Source organism: Eumetopias jubatus, unplaced genomic scaffold (assembly GCF_037043125.1).
Source record: "Eumetopias jubatus isolate StellerSeaLion01/CBP00866 unplaced genomic scaffold, mEumJub1_p1.0 scaffold_4, whole genome shotgun sequence".
In the NCBI taxonomy this organism is placed as follows: domain Eukaryota; kingdom Metazoa; phylum Chordata; class Mammalia; order Carnivora; family Otariidae; genus Eumetopias; species Eumetopias jubatus.
In genome coordinates, this window is record NW_028274810.1 from 123,876,141 (window position 1) to 123,899,652 (window position 23,512).

The following is a 23,512-nucleotide window of genomic DNA, read 5'->3' on the forward strand; positions in this document are numbered from 1 at the left end:
TTGGACGAGGTTTTAGAGTGGCAGTTCGGGACCATAATGTCACTTTTGCCCCTAATATCTCACTGACTACCTTCTTGCTTGGTTGATTTTTACTTGCAAGAGCAGACTTCCTAACTCTACCCTTTGATGCATTATTTTATAATTAAATATTTATGTGTCTCTCCCACTAGACCACACACTCTTAAGGCAAATACTCCGTAGTGTTTGTTTCCCAGGGACTTAGTACAGTGATGGTCAATGGAAGTATGAATGAATGGGTAAAACAATATACGTAGTTTTAGTACCATGGTGATAAGAAAATTGATAAAGGAATTTGAACCTTTTGGTAAGATGAGTTCGGAAAGACTTCTTGAAGGTGCGTTTATTTTGAATACATTTTTTTTCCTACTCTCTTGAGATAGCCGGTGTTAAACTTTTTAAGTCTATCCTTCCCTAGGTGTTTAATAGATTTATGCGTAGAAGGAAGCATATTCCAGGGGTGGTGGGGTGGCGGCAGTGATGGGTAACTAACTCTTGATGCATTTACATTTCTTCGGATGTTTTGTGTTTATCTTTGAAATAATATAGTGCCCTTTTTAAATTAAGATACTTTATCCCCTAAGTCTTCCGAAGTAAAATTGAAACTCCATGAAATCTCGAAGTGTTACATACTCTGTGGAACACCCATAATTTTGTTTGTTTTTTAGAGGATTGATTTATTTTAGAGCCCGAGAGTATGCGTGCTCAAGTAGGGGGAGGGGCAAACGGAGAGGGAGAGAGAATCCTCAAGCAGACTCCCTGCTGAGTGCGGAGCCCCAAGTGGGGCTCGATCCCAGGACCCTGAGATCATGACCTGAACCCAGACCAAGAGTTGGAAGCTTAACTGACTGGGCCACCAGGTGTCCCGGAACACCCCTAGTTTGAGAAGCGCGGCTTTAGATGATTCCTAGTTTAGCAGTCCCCGCCCCCCTCCATGAGCCAATGAGAGAGCAGCTGACAGTATTTAGTAGCATAACTATCCCTTCGGGCCATCCAGCTTTTCCGTACCTAGGATTAATCTGTAGTTGTCTTTTTTCAACAGGATTCTGATCCTGCCCTGTGGCCCTAGAAGCAAGCCAGTTGGGGCTTTTGGCCACCTTTTTTGTATAAATTCCATTTCTCTAGGGATTGGATCGTATTTCCTATGTCTTCGATTCCCTTAAGCAACCCAGTCATTCATTCACTTTAAAGTATTTACTGTGAAAGTATTTACTGAGTTTCTACTGTGTGCCATCCCGTGTGCTAAATGCTAGGAAGCAGTGGTGGTCAGAAACTAGGTCACATCTCGTGGTGGAGACCGCCGCATGAATGCACTAAAGGCTTTACCACAGTTACAGAGATGAGGGCACTGAAGAAAGGGAGCATGGTCCTCTGGGTATTTGTGAGGAACAAAACAGTCTGGCAGGTCAGAAAAGGTTTCCTTGAGGAAGTGACACTTGGACTGAGCTCTGAAAAATTGAGTTCAGTAGGCCAAGAAAGGCAGAGGGTTCCAAACAGAACAGCCTGTGCAAACATCCTGTGGCAAGAGGATACATGGTCCTTTTGAGGAACTGAAAAAATGACCAGTGGGTCTGGAACAGAGAGAAATGGGGAAGGGGCTGAGAGGGTGGGAGGATGGTATAGAATGAGCTAAAGAGATTAGCAGAGCCAAGGTCCTACCCTGTTAGGACCTTGATTCTCATCCTAATAGTGAGAAGTCCAGTTAAGAGTGTCACGATCTGATTTATGAATGAAAGAAACCATGGGTCGGGTGGAGAGCAGAACAGAAGGGGAGTCAAAGTGGCGTTTGGGCCAGAGTTGGCCGACTGGAGTCTTATGGTAGGGGGGAGGCGGAAAGAAGTGCACGGGTTTGATAGACTGGGAGGTAAAATCCACCTACTTGGTAAGTACACCTTGAGAGAGAAGCTGATGTTATAGATTGCCTTTGTCCATTTGGGCTGTTAGAAGAGAATATTGCAGATGGAGTGACTTATAAATAAGAAATGTATTTCTCGCAGTTCTGGAGGCTGGGAAGTCCATGGTCAGGGCACTAGCATGTTTGCGTTCTGGTGAGTACCCCCTCCCTGGTTTCTAGCTGCTGCCTTCTCATTGTGTCCTCATGTGATGGAACAAGGGGCCTCTCTAGAGCCTCTTTTATAAGGTGGTCGTGTCCAAAACAGTATCCAATCCAGAGCCACATATTTGGATGCCCTTAAGTTTTGTATCTAGTACAGAGGTTGGCCAACTTTTCCCTTAAGGGCCGTATAGTATGTATTTTTTATTTTGTGGACCATATGATCACTACCACAAATACTCTGATCTTGTCACTCAAAAGCAGGCATAGACACTATATAAACAGATGGGTGTGGCTGTGTTCCAGTAAAACTTTTTGGACACCGAAACTTGAGTTTCTTATAATTTTTAGGTTTCACAAAATCCTATTATTGTTTTGATTCCCCCCCCCCCCCGCCCCCAGCTATTTAAAAATGTAAAACCATTTTTACTCAGGGGCAAAGAAAGATAGGGGTTGGTCTGCCAGCAACAGCTTGCCAACCCCTTGATCTAGCACATTTCTTTCCTCGTGGCATTGTCTCGGAGAAGCACTTGGCTGGTGGCCCCACAGAAGTCTTTTGAATTTGTCTGATTGCTGTGTGCTGGTGTTTAGCTTTTCCTCTAATTTCCTGTATTTCCTGTAAAGTTGAAGTTCTGTCTGAAGGCTAAGCAAATCCGAAGCAATTTTAAACGCCCTGTTTACTGTCCATTTGTATCCCTAGATCATAGGTGACAGTGATAGGACGTGTTTCACTGAGCCCAGTGAGGCATCAGTTTGGAGATGTGGTTTTGTTTTGGTTGCAAGCAGTTTTCCACTCTTGTTTTGAGAAATCTCATTAATACCAGAAGTAGTTTTTAGCAGTAAAGCAATTAACTGCTTTTAAAGCCAGCCAGTTAAAAAAAACGGAAAAGAAACATCACTGATCCTTACAAGATGATGACGTGCCACTAAATGTATGACTCCCTCCATTTCCCCCATCAGAAGTAGTCATTTCCTACCTTTTTCCTATCATGCTCTCATCCCATCTGTCTTAGTTTTTCAAGCTATTTCAAGCTAGAAATTGATTCTCATATACTATTTACTTTTTTTGAGTTTGTTGACAACGCATCCTTGTGATAGGAACTTTTTTTTAAGATTTTATTTGAACACTACATCAAAAACTAATGATGTATGATGATGAACACAACATAAAAAAATAAAATTTAAAAAATATAAAAAAATTTTATTTGAGCGAGCCCTCTTGAGTTGGCAGAGGGCCAGGGGGGGAGAGAGAGGGAAAGAGAGAATCTTAAGCCGACTTTGCACTGAGCACAGAACCTGACAGGCTCAGTCTCACCACCCTGAGATCATGACCTGAGCCAAAACCAAGAGTCAGATGCTTTACCTGACTGAGCCACCCAGGTGCCCCTGTGATAGGAACTTTTTAATTGAAAAGATAGTATCCCTTATACTAAATTAGGACATTCTGAACAATTTAAATGAGTAGGATTTTGAGTGGCTTTATTTTCGTAGCTGCATCATGAGTTAGGTATAAAAAGATGGACTCACTTTGGCTACTGAATAATGAATTGAGAGTGTTAACCACTGAAGGTGGTATGGCAGGGTAGCTAATGTTGACTAAAATTCCATGTGTTACTGGCATGTTACAGAACGTATACTGTGCTCAGTAATAATAGTAAGTAGATTTTATAAGGCTTTTAATTTGCAAAGTGCTTTCACATTCATTTTCCAGTTTGAGCCACATTTCATCCGGGAAGGAGAAATGTTGTGCCCTATTAGTGGGGAAACAGGCCCAGAAGGCCCAGTGATTTGCCCAACATCATTGTTTATTCGTCATAATGCCAGGAATTCTGACTCCTGAACCCATTCTTTTTCCATAACTGCAGTTCCTCCATTTCATTGCATTTCTTGGAACTTGCTCACAAATTTACACTTTTTGGTGATCGTGTTCAACTTTTCTTTGACCCCCTCCATATACTGACCTCTTGATTATCTTAACCACCCTGCAGGTGTTTGCTGGTGGCTAGGTAGATGGGGAGTGGGAGGCCCAGAGGCCAGCCAGTATAGGGGAGGAGAAACGTAAGTGACTCAGCGTCCAGAAGAAGAGCGTATTTGCCTCTATAGAGGAGGAGAAGCTTCCTCCTACCCTGTTAGGTTCTGTGGCTGGTGGAAGAATTAAACTGACATAAGACATTAACAGGAGAAAAGCATGGACATTTTTTTGGGTATCTGGGAGTCTTCAGAAGGAAAATGAAGCCCCAAAGAAGCCATTAGGCCCAAAAGCATAAATGGCAATGTGATAAAAGGGCTTAAACTGTCTTGAGTTGTGGGACCATGACGAGGAAATGTATGGGGAAACTAACGGGAGATGATGAGGGTTATTTGGGTCTGTTTGTACACATTCATTTTGACTCTGACTCCCAGGCTGGTGATAACAGTATTACAGTGATAACCATATTCTTCTGTTCTTGATATAGGGAGGGGGTCTCTCTCATGGGAATTTTATGACCTTTTCATTACAAAGTGGGGAGACCAGAGAGCCTTGCCTACATCTGCTCTTTTCTCCAGTGCATTCAGCTCAAAATAACTGAGATGCCAAAGTGGCATATTTTGGGGTGGTATGTTCTGACCCCCTTTACCAGACCTGACTAACGGAAAGCATTCCATTCAAGGTAGAAAACAGCTCTAATAGCTGGCTAAGGAATACACTTCAAGCAAACCATATGTCAGAAAGAAAAGGGCCAAGGGCTGTAAGTCAGGAGAGATTTCTTGCAGCAGAGGGAAGAAATTGGTGGCTGAGCCAGGGTAGGATATCCTAAAGCCCAAGGCTCACCTGGGTCCAAAGCTGAATACAGGTTTTTGAACTACACTGTGACTTAGGGCCTGAAGGACTGACCCACATCTAGAAGTGGGTTCTAAGAGGCAGTGTATCACCTTGAATTGGCTTCAGCCATATCTGCCTCAGCATAAAGTGCTGAAGAACGATTCAGCATCCAGTCCAGTGAGGGTTGAGACAAGGACATGGGAAGGCTTCAGAAACTGAGCCCCCAAGTTAATCTTCAGTTTGCCTTTTTAAAATTATTGTTTTTTAAAGATTTTATTTTATTTGTTTTAGAGAGTGAGTGCAAGCCGGGGCTGGGCAGCAGGGAGGGAGAGGGACAGGGACAAGCAGACTCCGTAATGAGTGTGGAGCCTGATGCGGGCCTGATCGCAGGCCCCTGAGACCACGACCTGAACCAAAATCAAAAGTTGGACACCTGGGGTACCTGGGTGGCTCAGTCGGTTAAGCGTCAGCCTTCAGCTCAGGTCATGCTCTCGGGGTCCTAAGATTGAGGCCCAAGTCGGGCTCCCTGCTCAGCGGGAGTCTGCTTCTCCCTCTCCCTCTGCCCCTCCTCCCACTCATGCACGTTCGCTTGCTCTCTCTCTTAAATATATGAATCAAATCTTAAAAGAAGTTGGATGCTTAACTGACTGAGCCACCCAGGCACCCCTCCGTTGCTTTTAAAGTAACATAAAGTTTACTTGCTAAATTTGCTTTTGTTTCCTTTGTTTTTCACTGTTTTCTAGTAAAAAGATGGCTTTGGAAAAATACTAATCTCTTTGCTGCACAAAGGGGAAATGAGTAGAAGACATACAGACCAGGTCTGTGCTCCTAACCATCGTCCATGGTGGGTGATTGTAGATGGAGCTCTGTGAAGGATTCTTCGAGGCAGAAAAGCCTCTCCTCTCTTCCCTGGGCTCCCTTTCTCAGTCTGCCCCCTGCCCTATCTAGTTTCCTTTCCTTGACTGAAAAAAAAAAAAAAATGCTGAATTCTTGTGATTTGGGCCATTCCATTGAACGCCTATATTATATTTACTGTGGTCAGTGTTTGTGTGTTAATAATCCTTTAAAGGGTACCGGTGTGAATTCATCTCCTGCCCTCTATTGACATATATACTGTTGCTGAAATATCTTTCAAGTTTTCTGCATTGTGCCCTTCTTTTGCTTGTTCCAAATGTCTGGACTACTCTCTCCACCATCCCTTATTAGATCATCCAAACTCCCATCCATCACCTCAAGTCTGTCTTCATGTGGAAGCAGCACAGCTTACTGAGGGCCAGAAATCAGGGTGAAAACATTACCAAGAGGAAGCTGAAAGTAAGCAGAAGTAATGTAAGGGTCTGTAGGAAGGCACGTGCCCCCAACCATCATGAACTTGGAGCATGAACTCCTGGTGCTAAATGCTAAAGAGTGTGTATTTTAAATAAGGAAGGTATTATTATTTTTTAAAAAGATTTTATTTGAGAGCGAGCGAGCAAGAGCACAAGTCGGGGGAGAGGCGGAGGGAGCAGGAGAAGCAGACTCCCTGCTGAGCAGGAAGCCCAATGTGGGGCTCTATCCCAGGACCCCCGGATCTCGACCAGAGCCGATGGCAGACGCCCAACTGGCTGAGCCTCCCAGGTGCCCCATAAGGAAGGTATTATTATTGCCCGGGGCCAGTACGGTCTGACTTCACATCCTGTTATTCTCCCTGTACTCTGCAGCAGGACTTATCAAGAAATGGCCCTTGATGTTGGGGGTCAGATAATCCCTTCTTGCGGGAAGTTATCCTGTTCGTTATAAAGTATTTAGCAGCATCCATGGCCTCAAGCCTGGATGCCAGTAACTCTCTCCTCAGTTGTGCCAACTAGAAATGAACATGGACATTGCTAAATGCTGTCCAAGGAGGGAGGTTAGGAGGAGAGAGGGGCTGCAGAATTGCTCTCCATTGAGGACCACTGCTCTGTAGGCACAATGAATTTCTTCTCGTCTTCTAGATAGAGTTGGTGCCCGCACGCATCCATAGTTGTAGAACGCCCTTTCCGTTTGTCATCTTGTAAGCTTTAGCTTTGTTCAAGATCCAGCTCTGCTGGGAGGCTTTTCTTGTCACGTTTGCCAGAACTGTTAATGCCCCTTCTTTGTGCTCCCAAACACATAATAATTATAGACTTAGCATGTATAGAGCTCCTACTACGGGGCAACCATTATGTTAGGTTTTAGGAATATAGCAATAAAGAAAAACATTCTTGCCTTGTGTTGCTTAGTCTAACATATCACCAAGTATATTTGTAGTTCCCATAGAGACCATGAATTCCTGGAGGGCAGGGACCAAGTGTTGGGTCTTATTCCCTTCTGTATCCCCTAACTCCTTACATAGTAAGGACACAGGCTTGGTCTTCAGAGTATTTGGTGAATAAAGAAATTCATTCTGCTCTCTGCATCTCTCCTTACGTTACCCCAATTCAGGTTCTCCTCATTGTAAATATGAGCTCTTGCCTGTTTCCAAGTGAAATCTGTGGACTCCATTTGCCCCCCCCTTCAAATCCTACCTTCTGCAAAGACGCCAGAATGAGATGTCCAGAAGACAAAACCTCAGCGCCTCTGCTTAAAAGCCATCTGTGCTTCTGGTTGCATCTGGTGTTTCAAAGACCAATGTCTGTAACATAGCTGAGTCTGGACTTTTCTGGCCACTCCCTTCCCTACATTTCTCTCCAGCAGCCGAACAGCCTATAGATCGCCACAGTCACTGCTATTCCACACCCCAGACGCACTGCTCCCGCTTCCTCTGTCTGCAATTTCCCCTCGTCCTCTGGGTAACTCAAACTTACCCTTTAATATTCAGTTCAGGGATCCATTCTTTCTGGAAACTTCTGGGCCATCTACCAGACTAGGTTGGGTGTTTCTCATCTGTGTCCCACAGTGCCAGTGTCTACTTAGAATTATTTCTTAACTGTTAATGGGTCTGCCTTTCCAATTCTGCGGTGAGTTTCTTGCAAGCTAGAATTCTGTCTTACTCCTCTTTGTGTCCCAGGTGTCTAGCTCAGTAACTGACAAGTGGTAGGCACTTAGATTTTGTTTGAATGAAAAATTTCATAACAGGAACTTTTATTTAACATAGAAATTTAAAATAGCTCTTAATACTTATTTTTGCTTTCCACAGATATTGGTATCAACTTGACAGATCCTATGTTCAGAGGAATTTATAGGGGAGTTCAGAAGCATCAAGGTAAATGTTTCTTTTATTAAGATAAATAGTTTCTCTATGAAGACAAGTTTTCTGCCTCAAGGAGATCATGAGAAGCATAATCACTTTACAACTGAAATATTAAAAGGATTTATTATGCATCTTGGATGCATATAGTTTAAAACTGTAGGGCGCCTGGGTGGCTCAGTTGGTTAAGCGACTGCCTTCGGCTCAGGTCATGATCCTGGAGTCGTGGGATCGAGTCCCGCATCGGGCTCCCTGCTCAGCGGGGAGTCTGCTTCTCCCTCTGACCCTCTTCCCTCTCGTGCTCTCTTTCTCTCATTCTCTCTCTAACAAATAAAATCTTAAAAAAATAAAACTGTAAACCAAGTGAAATGTACATAAGCTACATGGGTAAATCACAACCATGAGCATTTATAAAGCACCTGTAATAACAGTGTTACCAAAGCCTCCTTATCTGAGGAAGTTTATAATTTCGAATATAGAAATGTGTAAAAGCCATACGCATAAAAGCCAAACAATGGTTGATGTTTAATTAGTCTTTTAAGCAATTGAACATGACGGCACATAATTTAAAAATCACATGCAGTTGAACATCAAAATCACATGCAGTTGAACATCACTGTAATACCTAGACTTTTGGAAATGTTTTCAGCTGAGTGACAAAGTGGTAATGTGGTTAAGGAGTGGGTGCCCTGCTCTCCAGCTTCCCTGTCTTGCCTTACCCCCTTTCTTCCAAGTCCTGCTAGAGCCCAGATCCCTGTGGTGTAGGTGGGAATACACAGTAGTTTCTCAAAGATTGATGGAAAGCTTAGCCAAAAGCAAAATGGCTTCTATTTATCATATCAAGATCATTCGTGTATTTTGTCATCTGAGTTGAGGAAGCAGGAAATGATGGTGACAACACGTTTTTGAAAGAATTTCTCCAGTAAAACTGGCTTATGAATATTGCCTTAGAAAATTACTGTCCTTGTTATGTAAATGCAAACAGGAAAATTTTGGTTTCTGGTCTGGGTGAAGAGGAATTACACATTTCTTTCAACAATTAAGTCAGAGCCAGTTTCACTTGTGCTTCTAGGTGATACTAAGTGAAAGCTTCTCTAAATATTGGGAATGTCAGATGCCACTTGAAAGAAGAAAGTTAAATGTTAGCTTTCATAAGCCTTACCTCAAAACTTACCTTTTCTACTGCACTTAGAAGTTTCGATAATGTTTTTATGTTTTATAAGATGTTAGGTACTACAGATGATTGAATAAATTGTATTCTGATTTTCTTGCCATTGTAGCACTTCATAGATTTCATGCTTTGTGACTCTTAACGTGTGTGTTTGTGAAATAAGTTTTATTATCATCAGTATCAGTAGCACTCTGGTTTACAATATTTAGCAAAACTAGTTGGCTTAGTAGAAGTTCACTAAATTGATAGTTTTTGTCTAAAATTTTATAGCTACTCTAGAAATAATTGAATTCTAACTAAATTTCCTGTGATAATTAAATATGAAATTAATAAGTGGATTTTTATGATAGAATTGTTGGATTTTGCTGTCCACTTACCTCAGGCCTCTTAAAGCTTAGCTTTCTATTGATCTCCCCAGAAAAGCCTGTTACTTAACAAGAAACTTTGGGGAAAAAGCAAAAAGCTGTCAGAGAAAATAAAAATTATCCTTCCCCAGTGGGAATGGGAATTATAGAAATACAGCATTGACTGCAGTTTACAAAGAGATGTTTTATCATGTTTTGGGAGGCGTTACAGATATATTTTGAAAAGCCCTAGTAAAAATAACAATTTTAATGATTGTTTCATTTTTATTTTAAAAAATACAGTACCAACAAGTTTCAAACTTAAGGCAAGTAATTTAAATTGTAGTGAGCAAATTCACCTTTCGTTGGAACCCCCTGATTTTTGTCACTTTTCTCCCTTTTGGTCAACAGAATAAAATATAATTAAATGGATAACTAGTCATCTAGTTTGCCTCATATGGGTTTCTTTTTTTTTTCCCCTCGGGTTATTGCTGGTTATTATAAGTACTCATCAAACTATTGATTTGGTAAATATAATTGTTTCTATGTATTTTTCTTTCAAGAAGGGATAAGTGAAATTTTTTTTAACAAGTTTTCTTAATGGGTTTGCTTTTTACAGATGACTTACAAGATGTAATAGAGAGAGCTGTCCAGATTGGTGTTAAAAAGGTAAATTTTTGTTTTTTTAAAAATTAAATTTTGGTTAAGATACTGTAGAATAGAAGAGAAAGAGCTAATGCCACACTTGGCATTTTGGGATATGTACTGTCAACAAGTAATATTAGCATGTAAATGAAGTAAAATACCAAACTTAAGTGAAACAGACCTCATGCTTGGATAGTTCTTTATGTGAGCAGAAATGTGGTAAATGGCAAAGTCTCTTTGAAAAAAAATTTTTCCTATCTGAATTACCAGGCAACTCTTAATAATAAATTTTGTAACATAACTTAGCATTTGTTAGAATTCAGTGGTCTTTTGTTGGAACTCAGTGGTCATCAGAAAGACTTGTATCTGTGTATGGATATACCTTTTCAAATAACTGAGAAGACACTTTTAAGTTTTATAGTACTAATTTGATTATCAGGAAAATTCTGCTTTTTAGAGTTCTAAGCAAATGAATATTAGCTCTGTGTCGAATTCTTTGAATAGATACTTCTTTTTAACTAGGATTTTTTAAAAAAATATCAAGGTAACCCACATATGCACACATAAGGTTAAGTTCCCCAATGGTATTGAGTAGATACTTCTTTTTAACTAGGATTTTTTTAAAAAATATCAAGGTAACCCACATATGCACACATAAGGTTAAGTTCCCCAGTGTGGTGTCTGGAGACTTGGTAGCTGCGGCTTCTGGTTTAATTACCTCCGTTGTAAGAGAGGACCCTGCTGGCTCCTGAGATCTGCAGTCCCAGCTCTACACGGTAGAGTCACTGCTCACAATAAGAAAGGATAAAAGTTACAGCATTCCCTTCTCATTATGCTTGGTAAATCACTTTATAAAATGCTTTTCTGCAGACTCTGAAATACCAAGCTCCTAAATTTTCATGTGTCAGCCGTGAGTAGTTTAATCTAACATTTGGAAACGTACACACACCGATGTAAGAATGTCAGAAATGGAATTTACTCAGTCTTGGTTCCTAGGTGGAATCTAACTTAGTGTCTTGCAGTGAAGTTGTAGTGATGAAAAGCACAGTTATGGCCTCACACCGCTGGGTTCCAGCCCCAGCTTCATTCTTCAAAGCTTCGTAACATGGGTGCTTCTCTCTCTAGGCTTCAGTTTTCGCATCTGTAATTCGAGAATGATAATAATGCCTAATTGAGGGAGTTGTAAGAGTTAAATAAGCTGGAGTGCAAAGCACTTGGTATTGTACCTGCGTAAACACCCTTTATTCTCTCAGGTTTATGGTGGAAGCCACCATCATCCTAATATCATCATTGTGACCTGGGAGAGGAAATTACGTTCTCTAGTCTTGTCCTTGCTTTTTCATCTATTTGGGAAAGTTATAGATAAAATAAAAGATAGACTTGAATAGAAACTATTTTACAGAATAGAAATACTAGATCTGGGCACCTGGTCTTGTATTAAAGAATTAGGTAGTGTTAGTAAACAGTCAAGTTCTCCCAATATTTTTAAGATATACCCTGTGTTTTACAAGCAGTTGAGGATTTAATAATGGCTGTGCATTCCCTGAATTAGATACTCAGTGCCTATTATATTAGAAGTTTAGGTTGCTATATGAAAACATCTGTTCATTTGCACCTCCTCCGGTGTTTTTTATGTTTTCTCTTTAGGCGCATACCTAGAAGGAATTCTTCATTTTAGCTCAGTGAGGCGCTTGAAGTGAGATGCTTAAAAAAATCTACATCAGTGTGCTTAGTAAGTCCCTTCTTTAGAAGGACACACACTTCGGCAGCACTGCCTCAGTAGCCAGCACTCACACACCACTCTTTGTGACATTTTCCTTTTGATACAGTCGTCCTGCCGGTGGACCCTGAGGGTGCCTCTTTAGAAATGTGCTTTTTGCCAGGAGCCATGCGTTTCCTCACGAAGAATTCAATATGCCTTAATCCGGTGATGGTCAAACTTTTGGTCTCAAAACCCATTCATGTTCTTCAATATTCCTGAAGACCCCAAAGAGTTTTTCTTTATGTGGGTTTTATTTGCTGATATTGGAAATTAGAACTAAGAATGTAAAATATCTATTAACAGTAAACCATTATATAACATTAAGTAGCATATTTTTATGAAAAATAAGTATTTTCCAAACCAAAAAAATGTGATGTAAGTGGAATTGTTTGATCTCTCTTTTTTTTAAACATCTCTTGAATGTCTGGCTCTTAATAGAAGACTGCTAAACTTGGATGTCTGTTTTTGCTGTCAGTCTGTTGTGATATTACACATCATGTAGCCTCTGGAATATCTTATTGCACACTTGGGGCCGGGTGAGAGTGAAAAAGGCAAATAGCATCTTAGAATTATTATGAAAATAGTTTTGACCTCACATTCTCCCGGGGGTTCCGGGACCACACTTGGAGAACTGTTGAATTAATAAACACTACTGAATCTCCAATTTAGATTAAAAGAATTTTTATTTTTTTAAGATTTTTAATTTATTTGACAGAGAGAGACACAGCGAGAGAGGGAACACAAGCAGGGGGGGTGGGAGAGGGAGAAGCAGGTTTCCTGTGGAGCAGGGAACCCGATGTGGGGCTCGATCCCAGGAACCTGGGATCATGACCTGAGCCGAAGGCAGCCTCTTCACCGACTGAGCCACCCAGGTGCCCCAGATTAAAAGAATTCTAAATTCTTTAGTTATTCGGTCTTTCATAATGTGATCTCTGTCCTTAAGGAGCTCTTGATCTAACTGGAAAAACAGACATGTGAATACATTTTAATGGGAAGGCGTGACAAATTCTGTGTTGTATGTATGCTTGTATGGAGAGGGGTGGTCAGGGACCACTCTAAATAGGCGATGACCTTCCAGCCAAATTTTAAAGGAAGGGTAAGTGTGGGGCGCCTGGGTGGCTCAGTCATTGGGCGTCTGCCTTCGGCTCAGGTCATGATCCCGGGGTCCTGGGATCAAGCCCCGCATCGGGCTCCCTGCTCGGCGGTAGGCCTACTTCTCCCTCTCCCACTCTCCCTGCTTGTGTTCCTGCTCTCGCTCTCTCTGTGTCAAATAAACAAATAAGATCTTAAAAAAAATAAAAGGAAGGGTAAGTGTGTGACAGTCAAAGAGAGAAAAGCATTCTGGAAAACAACAGGAAGGCATGTTTCGGAAACTGTTGTTGATGCTCTGTTCAAGTAGGCTTATTTTATTTCTTTCTATTTCAGTTTATGATTACAGGTGGAAATCTGCAGGACAGTAAAGAGGCACTGCATTTGGCACAAACAAATGGTATCCTCATATTACTTTTACCCCCCCCAAATATGAGTTATTTTGAAGAAATCTTTCTAAAAACTGCCTCAGATACAATGGATTGTGACTGTAGAAGTAACAGAAAAAGACTGATTGCAATGGGACATGATTAAAATGCAAGAATTCTAAGTGCCCACTAGCCTATCAGATGTGATTAAACCCTCTCTCTCACTGTATTTAACCATTATTTTAAGATTCCAGTTAATGAGAATTAAGTTCACTGGGTATACAGTTTAGCCTCACATATTTCTGATGCAAGATTTTTGTATGTTGTAATGTGCTTAAGATGTGAGTTGCTTTTTATTTGCATTTTTTAAACTGTTAAGGGTCATTTATTAAATATTTATCATGTAGACCGTTGTTGTAAGGCCCCAGGAATGCAAGTAATAAATAAATAATCTCTCGGCTCACTTTATGTTCATACATTTTGCATTTTATTTAAAATCTATGAAGTTTTGGAATTGGTTCCTAAGGAAATCCTACTTACAGAAAACCTTTATCTGGCATTCATTCTACCTAACTTATTTTGGTTTTGTGTTTTGGCATGCATGCTGCTTTTGCTAGACATTGAAGATTAGGCATTCCATGTTATTTTTCAAAATACTGATTTACTTAAGTTATTTTTTATGGAAATCTTTTTAAAATGCATACTTTTCAGGATCCACTGACATTTTTTCTTAGTGATTAAAAGTAGTCACCTTCCCAGATGCCTTTGGGGGTATAAGAATATGGTCTTCTATACTTTTAATTCCCAAAGAGATATGCTTTTAAAAGTTCTTGAAGCTCCCCTTGTCAGCCGTCTTCACTCCTCCTCCCGTACCTGTGTCCTCACTGCTTTAAAACCTCTGCCTCCTTTATATGTAAACACCTGCAGGAGAGGCTGAGGAAGGCTCCCCACCTCTCCCGTGGGTTCAGGTGCAGGCCACTCAGAAGCCCTTTTTGACTTGTTATTCATGTTCCATACAATTACAGCTATCAAGGTGTGGTCTCCAAATAAGTGAGCTTTATTTTTTATTAGAAAAACCAATCCCAGGGCGTCTGGGTCAGTCAGTTAAGCTTCTGTCGTGGGCTCAGGGCATGATCCCAGGCGTCCTGGGATTGAGCCCAGAGTGCTCCCTGCTCAGGGGAGAGCCTGCTTCTCCCTCTCCCTCTGCCCCTCCCCCACCTTGTGCTCTCTTTCTTTCTCTCAAATAAGTAAATAAAATCTTAAAAAAAAAAAAAATCCCCCTTCCATCTCTTTAAGTCACCCTTTTTAAGCGGAAGAAATACATTCTTATATTAAATATGTGAAACAAGACAGTGATGTGAATAGTGAATATAACAGATATAATTAGGTTATGATATTTCATTCTCCAAGAAATTGTTTCATTTTCTATTCTACAAGACTCAGTGAATACCAAGCTTTGGAAAGTTGAATTAATTCTTTTTACTAATATGTTATGGCAGTTTTCATATTCATGTCCTGCTTTGTTAAGGTATTCCAAAAACTATCATCTGATTGACCTTAATCAATTCTTGTGGTTCAAATAGTTTATGGCTATTGTTAAAAATTAACCAGTTGAACTTATTCTTATCATTTTTGCATATTAAATGTAATATGAAAAATATTTTGAAAATAATCCTAAGACATTATTTTGTGCTAGATATGTTTTTCAGTACAGTTGGATGTCATCCTACAAGATGTGATGAATTTGAAAAGAATGATCCTGATCTTTACTTAAGGGAGTTGTTAAATCTTGCTGAAAACAATAAGGGGAAAGTTGTAGCAATAGGGGAGTGTGGACTGGGTAAGTGCCAACCTAGCCCTGTTAGAGTGACTTTGAAAGTGATTTGTTCTGCACAAGGTAATGAGTTGTTACTGGTTCTTTTTTTATCTTTTAAAGATTTTGACCGACTACAGTTCTGTCCCAAAGATACTCAGCTCAAGTAAGGAAATTTTTTGATTTTTGTAATTATCATACAATCTTACGAGTGATTTTTTTAAAATAGCTTTTATCTGTTCAGAATGTAGTTGGATTAAGCATCAAGATTTTTTGTTTTTCCCTTTGTATATCAAAAGTTAAGTGAAATGGAAGGGATGGAAGCATATAGTTTCTAATTGATTAACCATCTAACTTAATTTTAATGGTAGAAATAAGGGATGAGTTTTACGTGATGGAGACTTTCGTTGTTCTTTGCCTCATGAATGTATTCATGCATGAACCATTCCAATGAAATGATTTAAATTCAGTTGGGGCATGATTTAAGAGCCAAGGGTATTAAAAAGAGATATAGGATCAATCACCAAAGTAGGAAAAACCTCCTCTTGCTGGGCACTGGATATAGTCAACTTAGAATGTGAGGGTCTTTTCACAGGACCCATATGGAGAGTGGTGGCGTCTCAGAAAATTCCAAAGTTCCCAACCCTTGTAGACTTCCTACAACCCACTGCCTATACCTTTTAGTTGGAGCTCCCGTCAGCATATCGGTGGGTAGTGTGATAGGCCAAAAAGAAAAATTAGGTCATAGACTTAATTTAAGACATGAGCATTTTGTTGCATTTCAAAAACAATGTATTAATAATCCCGGTAATAAAACAGTAGAATAAATCCTCTCAGAGCTGTTTAGTGATGTATGATGCTGTGGTTTTCAGGGACATTCACATGATTACCAGCAGGATTACTAAATCCTTAACCTCTCTTGAATATCATTTATAGGTCGCTCATCTTAAAAGTTCACATATTCACATTTAAATAGAAGAATAGTTTGTGTTTCTTAGGTAAAGCCCACAGATCATAATTCCTCCACTTTAGAGTCTGTTTTTGGCCAAGATGAGTGTCGTGAAGCAAACAGACGGTGTGGGGTGTGACAATGAAGGGCAGTGGCAGAGTCCCTCAGGATTCCCTGCTCATAAGACTTTGATCCAGATGCATTCAAACTGATTCTAAAATGCAACCTAAATACCCTAAACTCGATTTCTTTTGTATTTAATGAAAACATCGATAGTTCTGTTTTACTGCTCTGAGAATATTTCCAGCATCACCTTAAGATCAGAACTTAAAACAGTATGTATAGCAGGGTATAGTTTATGCTTGAACACAGATACCAATTGCCCAGGTATTAATCCGTACTAGAGAGTTTAAACTCCATTCAGTGAATGATTACGAAGTGCCTCCTCAGTGTAATACAAAGAATAGGCTTGGTTCTGATGCCTTTATAGACAAGAGAGGACATAGACAAGAGAGGACATAAATAATTAAAATGGTTTGGAAAATGCTAACAAAAAGGTGTATGACAGCAGGGGGAAGGACTTTCTGGGGGAGTTAGGGAAGGCTTTGCTAATAAGGTGAGGGGATGTGAGCTAGGTCTCTTCCAGAATAGATAAAGCTAAGGACAAACTAAAGTATGGTATAAATTTTGAAAAGACGGGCAGTTCAATTTGAGATTTTTTTAAATTATAAAACATCGAATGATTTAGTAAAAAAAAAAAAACACCAGTAGGAATCCCATTTAGATTGATGTTAAGGAAACAACCTCCCCCGCCCCACTTGTGCTGATGCTCCCTCCCTTTCCCCTAGCATATGCTCCCAGCGTGCAGCTCCCTCCCTGCACACGAGGTGCTCTGTACTTGTTTCAGCATTTTGCACATTGTCCTGGAATATGTTTATGTCACCCCTTCCCGTCCCACAGCAGACTAGTGTCTGAGTTCTCTGGAGTCACATACCCAGCCTCACTCATGTTGTTGTGCCCATAGCACCATGTGCAGTACTCCCAGCACACGGCGGGTACTCCGTAAATGTTCACTGAGTTTTTAATAAGGGGAAAGGGGTCTTTTTGATTCCTGGAGAGCAGCATGGATTAAAAAGCCTATACTTCAGCTTTCACTGTTGGATCTTTTCTTGGAAGAATTTAAATTTGGGGGCTGTTCTTTTATACCATCTGAGACAATTAACCAGTGTATGGTTTGTTGCTTTTGTTTAAGTAAAAATGCAGTCAGGAAAAAGATGTATCAGAGAAAAATAGAAAATGGTGTGATGTGAGAAGGCAAGACAGAACTAATGTGCAGTAGACACAGTGGCTAAAAAATACTGTCTGAGACCTACTGGTAAGTAAAGGCAGTATATAACTGTGCAAAGTAGTTATCTTTAGAATCAACAGCTTTGGGTTTAAATCGTAAATGCTATTTGGTGGCTCTATGTCTCTTTGTAAATCTCCATTTCCTCATCATTAAAATGGGGCTAATACTGCCTACCTTTCTTAACACTTGGTATGTAAAGCCCATCTTAACATGCTTGCCACAAAGTATATGCTCCAGAAATTGTGGCTGTGGGGGTAGTCTTAGAAATACTTTCTTCCGAAAGAAAATACAGACTCTTCTTTTTCCTTGGGGTTTTTTAAAAGATTTTTTAAAGAGCATGAAAAGGAAGAAGCCGGAGTTGCCAAGGAAAGGTTTTCCTTGAAGCATACGCTGTATTTTTCAGTTTCTGCCCCATGCTACATTCCCTTTCCTTGTTGCAAGTTCAGAGCTTAGTTCGCTTGAGTTGGAGGAATTTGCTGTGGGATTTTCCTTGGGGCTTTAAAATGTTAATACTGGGCAGGTCTGTTTTGGAAAAAGAAATCCGACATCAGACAAGATTTCAAAATAACCGTCTGGGGATTTAGGGAACCTCAGAGATGAGAGAGTGAGGCTGTCCTTGCCATGGGCCAGTCCAGAGGCGGCCCCACTCTGTGGATTAAGGTGCAGTGCTGTAAGGCTCTGGGCTTTTGGGAGTTGCCTCAGTCTGAATTACTAACAACTACTCGGAAGCTGACCTTGTGCAAGCCCTTGTCCTCAGTTATTGTTGACCCTAAAATGGAAGAAGCAGTAATACAATCAGAAGCAAATTACAGCTTCACTAAAATGAGCAAATCTAACTCAAACAGAGCTTTTTGTATGTGAATTAAGAAAAAAAAATCTCTTGATAGGTGCCATTTTCTGCTGCCCTGTAACTTATGCGATTTCTAGTTACCATGGTGGGTTTTTTCTTTAAAGGCAACAGGTACTTAATGTCAAGCACTAGTTATCCTCAATTTATGTCATTAGGAGTACTTGGCCTCCTTAAGATACCTAGCTAGCTTGAGTGCACGGACCTTTCTTTTCTCATATGCAGAATTCTGGAGGCACGTTGCTTGAGCATCTGTTATTTTCATTATTTTTACTTTTGCCTGCTGTGATAGGCTTATTCTCAAGGGGATCATTAGATTCTGTAAATCTGTGGCTCGGTTGTGTGGCTTTGCACATAGAATTGTGTGTGAAAGAAATGATCCGTGTAGAGTGGGGAGCCGTAAAGCAGAGAGTGCGGTGCGTAGCCAGAAGCCAGATCCACGGTGAAGTTTACGTAATGACTGGAGCACATTTCATTGCTGACATTTGAATTACTTTAGAGGTTATGGAAATAGTGACTTTTCTTTCGATATTTCATTTCTATTTCCTGCAGTCTGAAATTTCAGCACTTTGTTAACTAAAATTATTTTTGCTTATTCTAGCCCAGCAGAATCTGAAAAGGTGATTTAAAAGCATAAACACTGGGTAATAAAGACAAAGACCACCAACATTATGAAAGCTATTTAAGAAGTACACTTATATTTCTAATTTTAAAATTTAGCATTTTCAAGAGGACAAAGGGGTACTCCAGGAAAATGGTTGTCCTGTATTTCAGGGAGACAAGATAGAGGAATATATAGCAAGAGATTTAAATTAAACACCGAGAAATTGTTCCCGAAAATAAAGGTGCCTAGAAGAGGTAAACTCCTGTAGGAAAATAAGACCCTTACTGTCTGTAACTCTTGGTTTCATTTGAACTGCATGACCATGAGTGGAGAATGAGTAAGCCCACGCTGAGTGAGAAGACCCGAACACCCACCCCGTTATATCATCTGGCTATTGTCATTATGCTGTGCGACCAGAAAGGGCTTCTTAGAAACGTCACAACTTTGTCAATTTGGCTGGGACCTGGAATTAGAGCACTCAAGTTCTGGGTCCAAGTTTGTCATGTTGTGTTGTGATCTTGGATGAGGTCCTACATACCCTGACACCAACCCTTAACCTATTCTAGGGTTATTTTGTGGATCAGATGAGATAATGGCATGTGGCACTTGAAAAAACCTTTTTATAAAGTTTTTATAAACTTTAGAGTTTAAAGTTTAAAGAGAGTTTAAAAACTCTCCAAACATTCACAGCTGCCATTTTATTTTTTTTTAAGATTTTATTTGTTAGAGAGAGAGAGAGAGAGCACTGCATGGGGAGTGGCAGGCAGAGGGAGAGGGAGAAGCAGGCTTTCCACTGGGCGAGGAGCCCGATGCAAGGCTCAATCCCAGGCTTGATCCCAGGACCCTGGGATCACGACCTGAGCCGAAGGCAGACGCTTAACCGACAACCACCCAGGTGCCCCACGGCTGCCATTTTATCATATCATTTTTATATCTTTGAAAAATAGTGTTTCAGTTTTTGTGCTACTTATATTTAATAAATCCTTGTGTTTAGTGGTAGTAATTTCTTGTATAACAGCACATGGAAAACAGTATAAAGCCTTCCCTGGCCCCTTGCTGGAGCGAACTGACTTCCACTGATGGTGCTCAGCCAGCTCTCAGGGCAAGACGCTGGTGATGTATTCACCTCCAACACATGCTGCAGGGAAGGGATCCCACGGGTGATGGGAGGGTGTCTGCTTCATTTGCTGGGGTTTGGTGGGAAAAGCTAGTTAAAAGTAATTATTTGAGGGGCGCCTGGGTGGCTCATTCGGTTATGTGTCTGCCTTCAGCTCAGGTCATGATCCTGGGGTTCTAGGATTGAGCCCTACGTCAGGCTCCCTGCTCCTGTTTCTCCCTCTCCTGCTACCTACCCCGCCCCCCCTTGTGTTCTCTCTAGCTGTCTCTCTCTCTCTCAAAATCTTTTTTTAAAAAAAGTAATTATTTGAGGGAACAGCTCCCATCACTATAAACTTAAACATTATAGCTATTTCTAGTGATGAGTAGTAAAGTGCTATCTAATTTACCTAGCATTTATAATGGAAAGCTAACCAACATTTTTGAAAATAATTTTGTAATCCCTGAAAATGAAGTATCCTTTTCTGGAAGTTTGTTATAAAGCCTTTGGCTAAGCCAGATGTGTTTTAAATGTCTGAGTTCATACTTCTGTCCTATGATCTCAAAATAATAAAAGTCCTTTAACTTAAAAAAAAATATTTAACATAATTATTTTTCTCACGCTAAATTAAACAAGGAAATTTTTTTTTGGTGTCATACAGATATTTTGAAAAACAGTTTGAACTGGCAGAACAAACAAAATTACCAATGTTTCTTCACTGTAGGAACTCACATGCTGAATTTTTGGGTGAGTTAAAGCTAAAATCTAATTTAGAATTTAAGAATTTTGCAGAAATCAAGCAAGGTATTTGCCAACAGTTGTTTGTTTTTAATTCACAGACATAATGAAAAGAAACAGAGACCGGTGTGTGGGGGGAGTGGTAAGTAGAAGAGTTGTTTTTACTAGATGATGCCCAGAAGCTTTCTTGTTCCTCAGGTTGGTGAAGTAATCCAGGTATCAGCAGTAGATGTTCTTCCCCCTGTTACTGAAGGACATACATTTACGATAGAATCTATGGACCAGATGTGATACATAAATCACACTGACTTAATTACATGTATTTTGTTCAAAGTACAAGAATGATAAAGAATTCGGTTCACAAGAAAACCCCATGAATTTACTCACATTTTAGGAGTGTGGGTGATACTTCTTCTCTGCCTCTTCCAGCAGACGTTCCTCAGCGTTTTCCAATTGAAATTCTGAACAGAGTATAAACTAATTTTAATCAAGTATTTTAATCCTCACTTCAGGTTTGCCTTCTTAATTTCTTGTCAGCTGTATTCATTTACTGTTAACCACTCTGATTAGAGACCCCTTCTTTCTGTAATTTGCTTCTACTCTAAACACTTCTGTGTGGTCATTTCAGTCAGTTCCCATAAATCTTATCTGCCTTAGCTCAGGCATCCAAAGCAGTGTTTTTTAAAATCTTTTGGATTATGGGTTCTTTTGAAAATCTGCCTCAGAAAAATTCTCAGATGCACAAATTTTCACCTGTAATTTTAGGAGCGATTCACTAAGTCTCTAGCAGAAAAGCTATGATCCAGATATATAAAATCAGTCGTACTAAGTCCAACTAAAGAAAGAGGAAGTGGCACTGAGCACTCACTGCATACCCACACTGTGTTGCTTTGAGTGTCGCCTGTATTCTTTCGTTTGTAGCCTCTGCTTCATGTCCCCCAGACGCTGGTGATAATGTTTTCTGCAGTGCTGTGCACATTTTTATCTACAGTTTACTGACCCTGCAATTTATCCTTTAGGAACTGTACCTGGGAACTGAGAGAGGCTTAGAGGCTCTGATTAACGTCCTTGGGATTAATGGTTCCACCTCTTAGCCCATTTGCTTTACAGCAACATATCCAACCTAAATGTTTGACGTTTATCAAAAAAAGATATTACCAAGGGGCACCTGGCTGGCTCAGTTGGTAGAATGTGTGACTCTTGATCTTGGAGTTGTAAGTTCAACCCTCACATTGGGTGTAGAGATTACTTAAAAATAAAAAAACTGCCAAATAAAGTATAACTAATTTTCTGAAATGGTTTATGAAGAGTCTTATTTAAAATTATTTTGATATTAATGGAGGATATATTTTCTAGTCAGCTGGAAATGCTGAAGGGAAGACTAAACCCTTCTGGGCAGTTGTGTAACACAGTTTTATTTTATTTTATTTTTTTAAAGATTTTATTTATTTATTTGAGAGAGAGAGAGAATGAGAGATAGAAAGCACGAGAGGGAAGAGGGTCAGAGGGAGAAGCAGACTCCCCGCTAAGCAGGAAGCCCGATGTGGGACTCGATCCCGGGACTCCAGGATCATGACCTGAGCCGAAGGCAGTCGCTCAACCAACTGAGCCACCCAGGCGCCCAACACAATTTTATTTTTGAGAAGCATGTTATTCATAGTGGATTCGGACCCTGGACCCTGGATGCTGTATGAACGTATTAATGACATCACTTGTTAGGTGTGTGTGCTTATTTATTTATAAAAAGATTTATTTAAAAGAACATGCACACATGAGCGGGGGAAGGGCAGAGGGAGAGGAGAGTGAGAATCCCAAGCAGACTCCACACTGAGCCCCACATGGGGCTCGACCCCATGACCCATGAGATCATGACCTGAACTGAAACCAAGAGTTGGATGCTTAACCAACTGAGCCACCCAGGTGCCCCCACTTGTTAGGTGTATTTAAAGAAGTGTTGTTACTTACTGTTTTGGTTACAAAAATACATCCGAAGTGTGAAAAACTATGCTTGAAACCCTGTCTCTCTGAAGGAGAACACCACCATCTTACTCCTTTTTGCCTCCTGAGGTGATTATTACTGTTTTTTTTAGTGACATTCTCACAACTCTGAATAGATCTTAAAATTTGTCTCTTAAGTCCTCTCTTCTAGAAAAAAGTATCCCGTAACATAAAAATTGAACATTTGAAGATACACTTTACATGGTTTTGTCACATTTTTAACTTCATGCTTTTGCCTGAGAATGTGGCTCCCACCGCCGGTCCCCTTCCTGGGGGCACCGCAGGAATGCTGGAACAGAGCCATCAGCCAGCCCCGGATAGAAATTCCAGGCGGCCGTCTCCCCTCTTGCCTCACACCAGTGGAGATGTTGACCCATTTTAATTGTGAGATTGGATTTGAAAATAAAAATTGTAGGGGACACTGCATTTGAAACCCTCTGGCCCAAAAAACCCTAATGCATTTATATTTTTGCTAAGAAAGTCTTATTAGTGTTATTTAGGATTTTAAAGAAAGAGTAATCATTCAATGAAATTGTACCTGTACCTCCTTAGGTGCATTCATTTGATGGTACGAAGGAAGCAGCAGCCGCCTTGACTGACTTGGATCTCTACATAGGATTTAATGGCTGGTAGGTCCTTAAATTTGCTTGTTTTATATTAAGTAGATTCCTTGTTTTAC

The 23,512-nt window shown here is 40.3% G+C and overlaps 1 protein-coding gene across 9 annotated transcripts in view; it reads left to right on the forward strand.

Annotated features, from left to right (window-relative positions):
* Nucleotides 1–23,512, forward strand: part of TATDN1 (TatD DNase domain containing 1) — a 54,586-nt gene that overhangs the window by 1,855 nt on the left and 29,219 nt on the right. For 2 of the 9 annotated variants that reach the window (XR_015768088.1, XM_088022766.1), the window contains exons 1-8: nt 2,022–2,066; nt 8,011–8,076; nt 10,196–10,245; nt 13,409–13,472; nt 15,137–15,419; nt 20,759–20,844; nt 20,937–20,977; nt 23,386–23,462. Coding sequence is in view for 8 of the 9 variants with exons in the window: in XM_088022766.1 (XP_087878892.1) it covers nt 2,036–2,066; nt 8,011–8,076; nt 10,196–10,245; nt 13,409–13,472; nt 15,137–15,419; nt 20,759–20,844; nt 20,937–20,977; nt 23,386–23,462 (698 nt within the window). In the remaining variant the exon portion in view is untranslated. Of the gene's footprint in view, nt 1–2,021; nt 2,067–5,617; nt 5,719–8,010; nt 8,077–10,195; nt 10,246–13,408; nt 13,473–15,136; nt 15,420–20,758; nt 20,845–20,936; nt 20,978–23,385; nt 23,463–23,512 lie in introns of those variants that run through there. The other 7 variants (XM_088022765.1, XM_028105684.2, XM_028105687.1 and 4 more) reach the window with 7 other exon arrangements.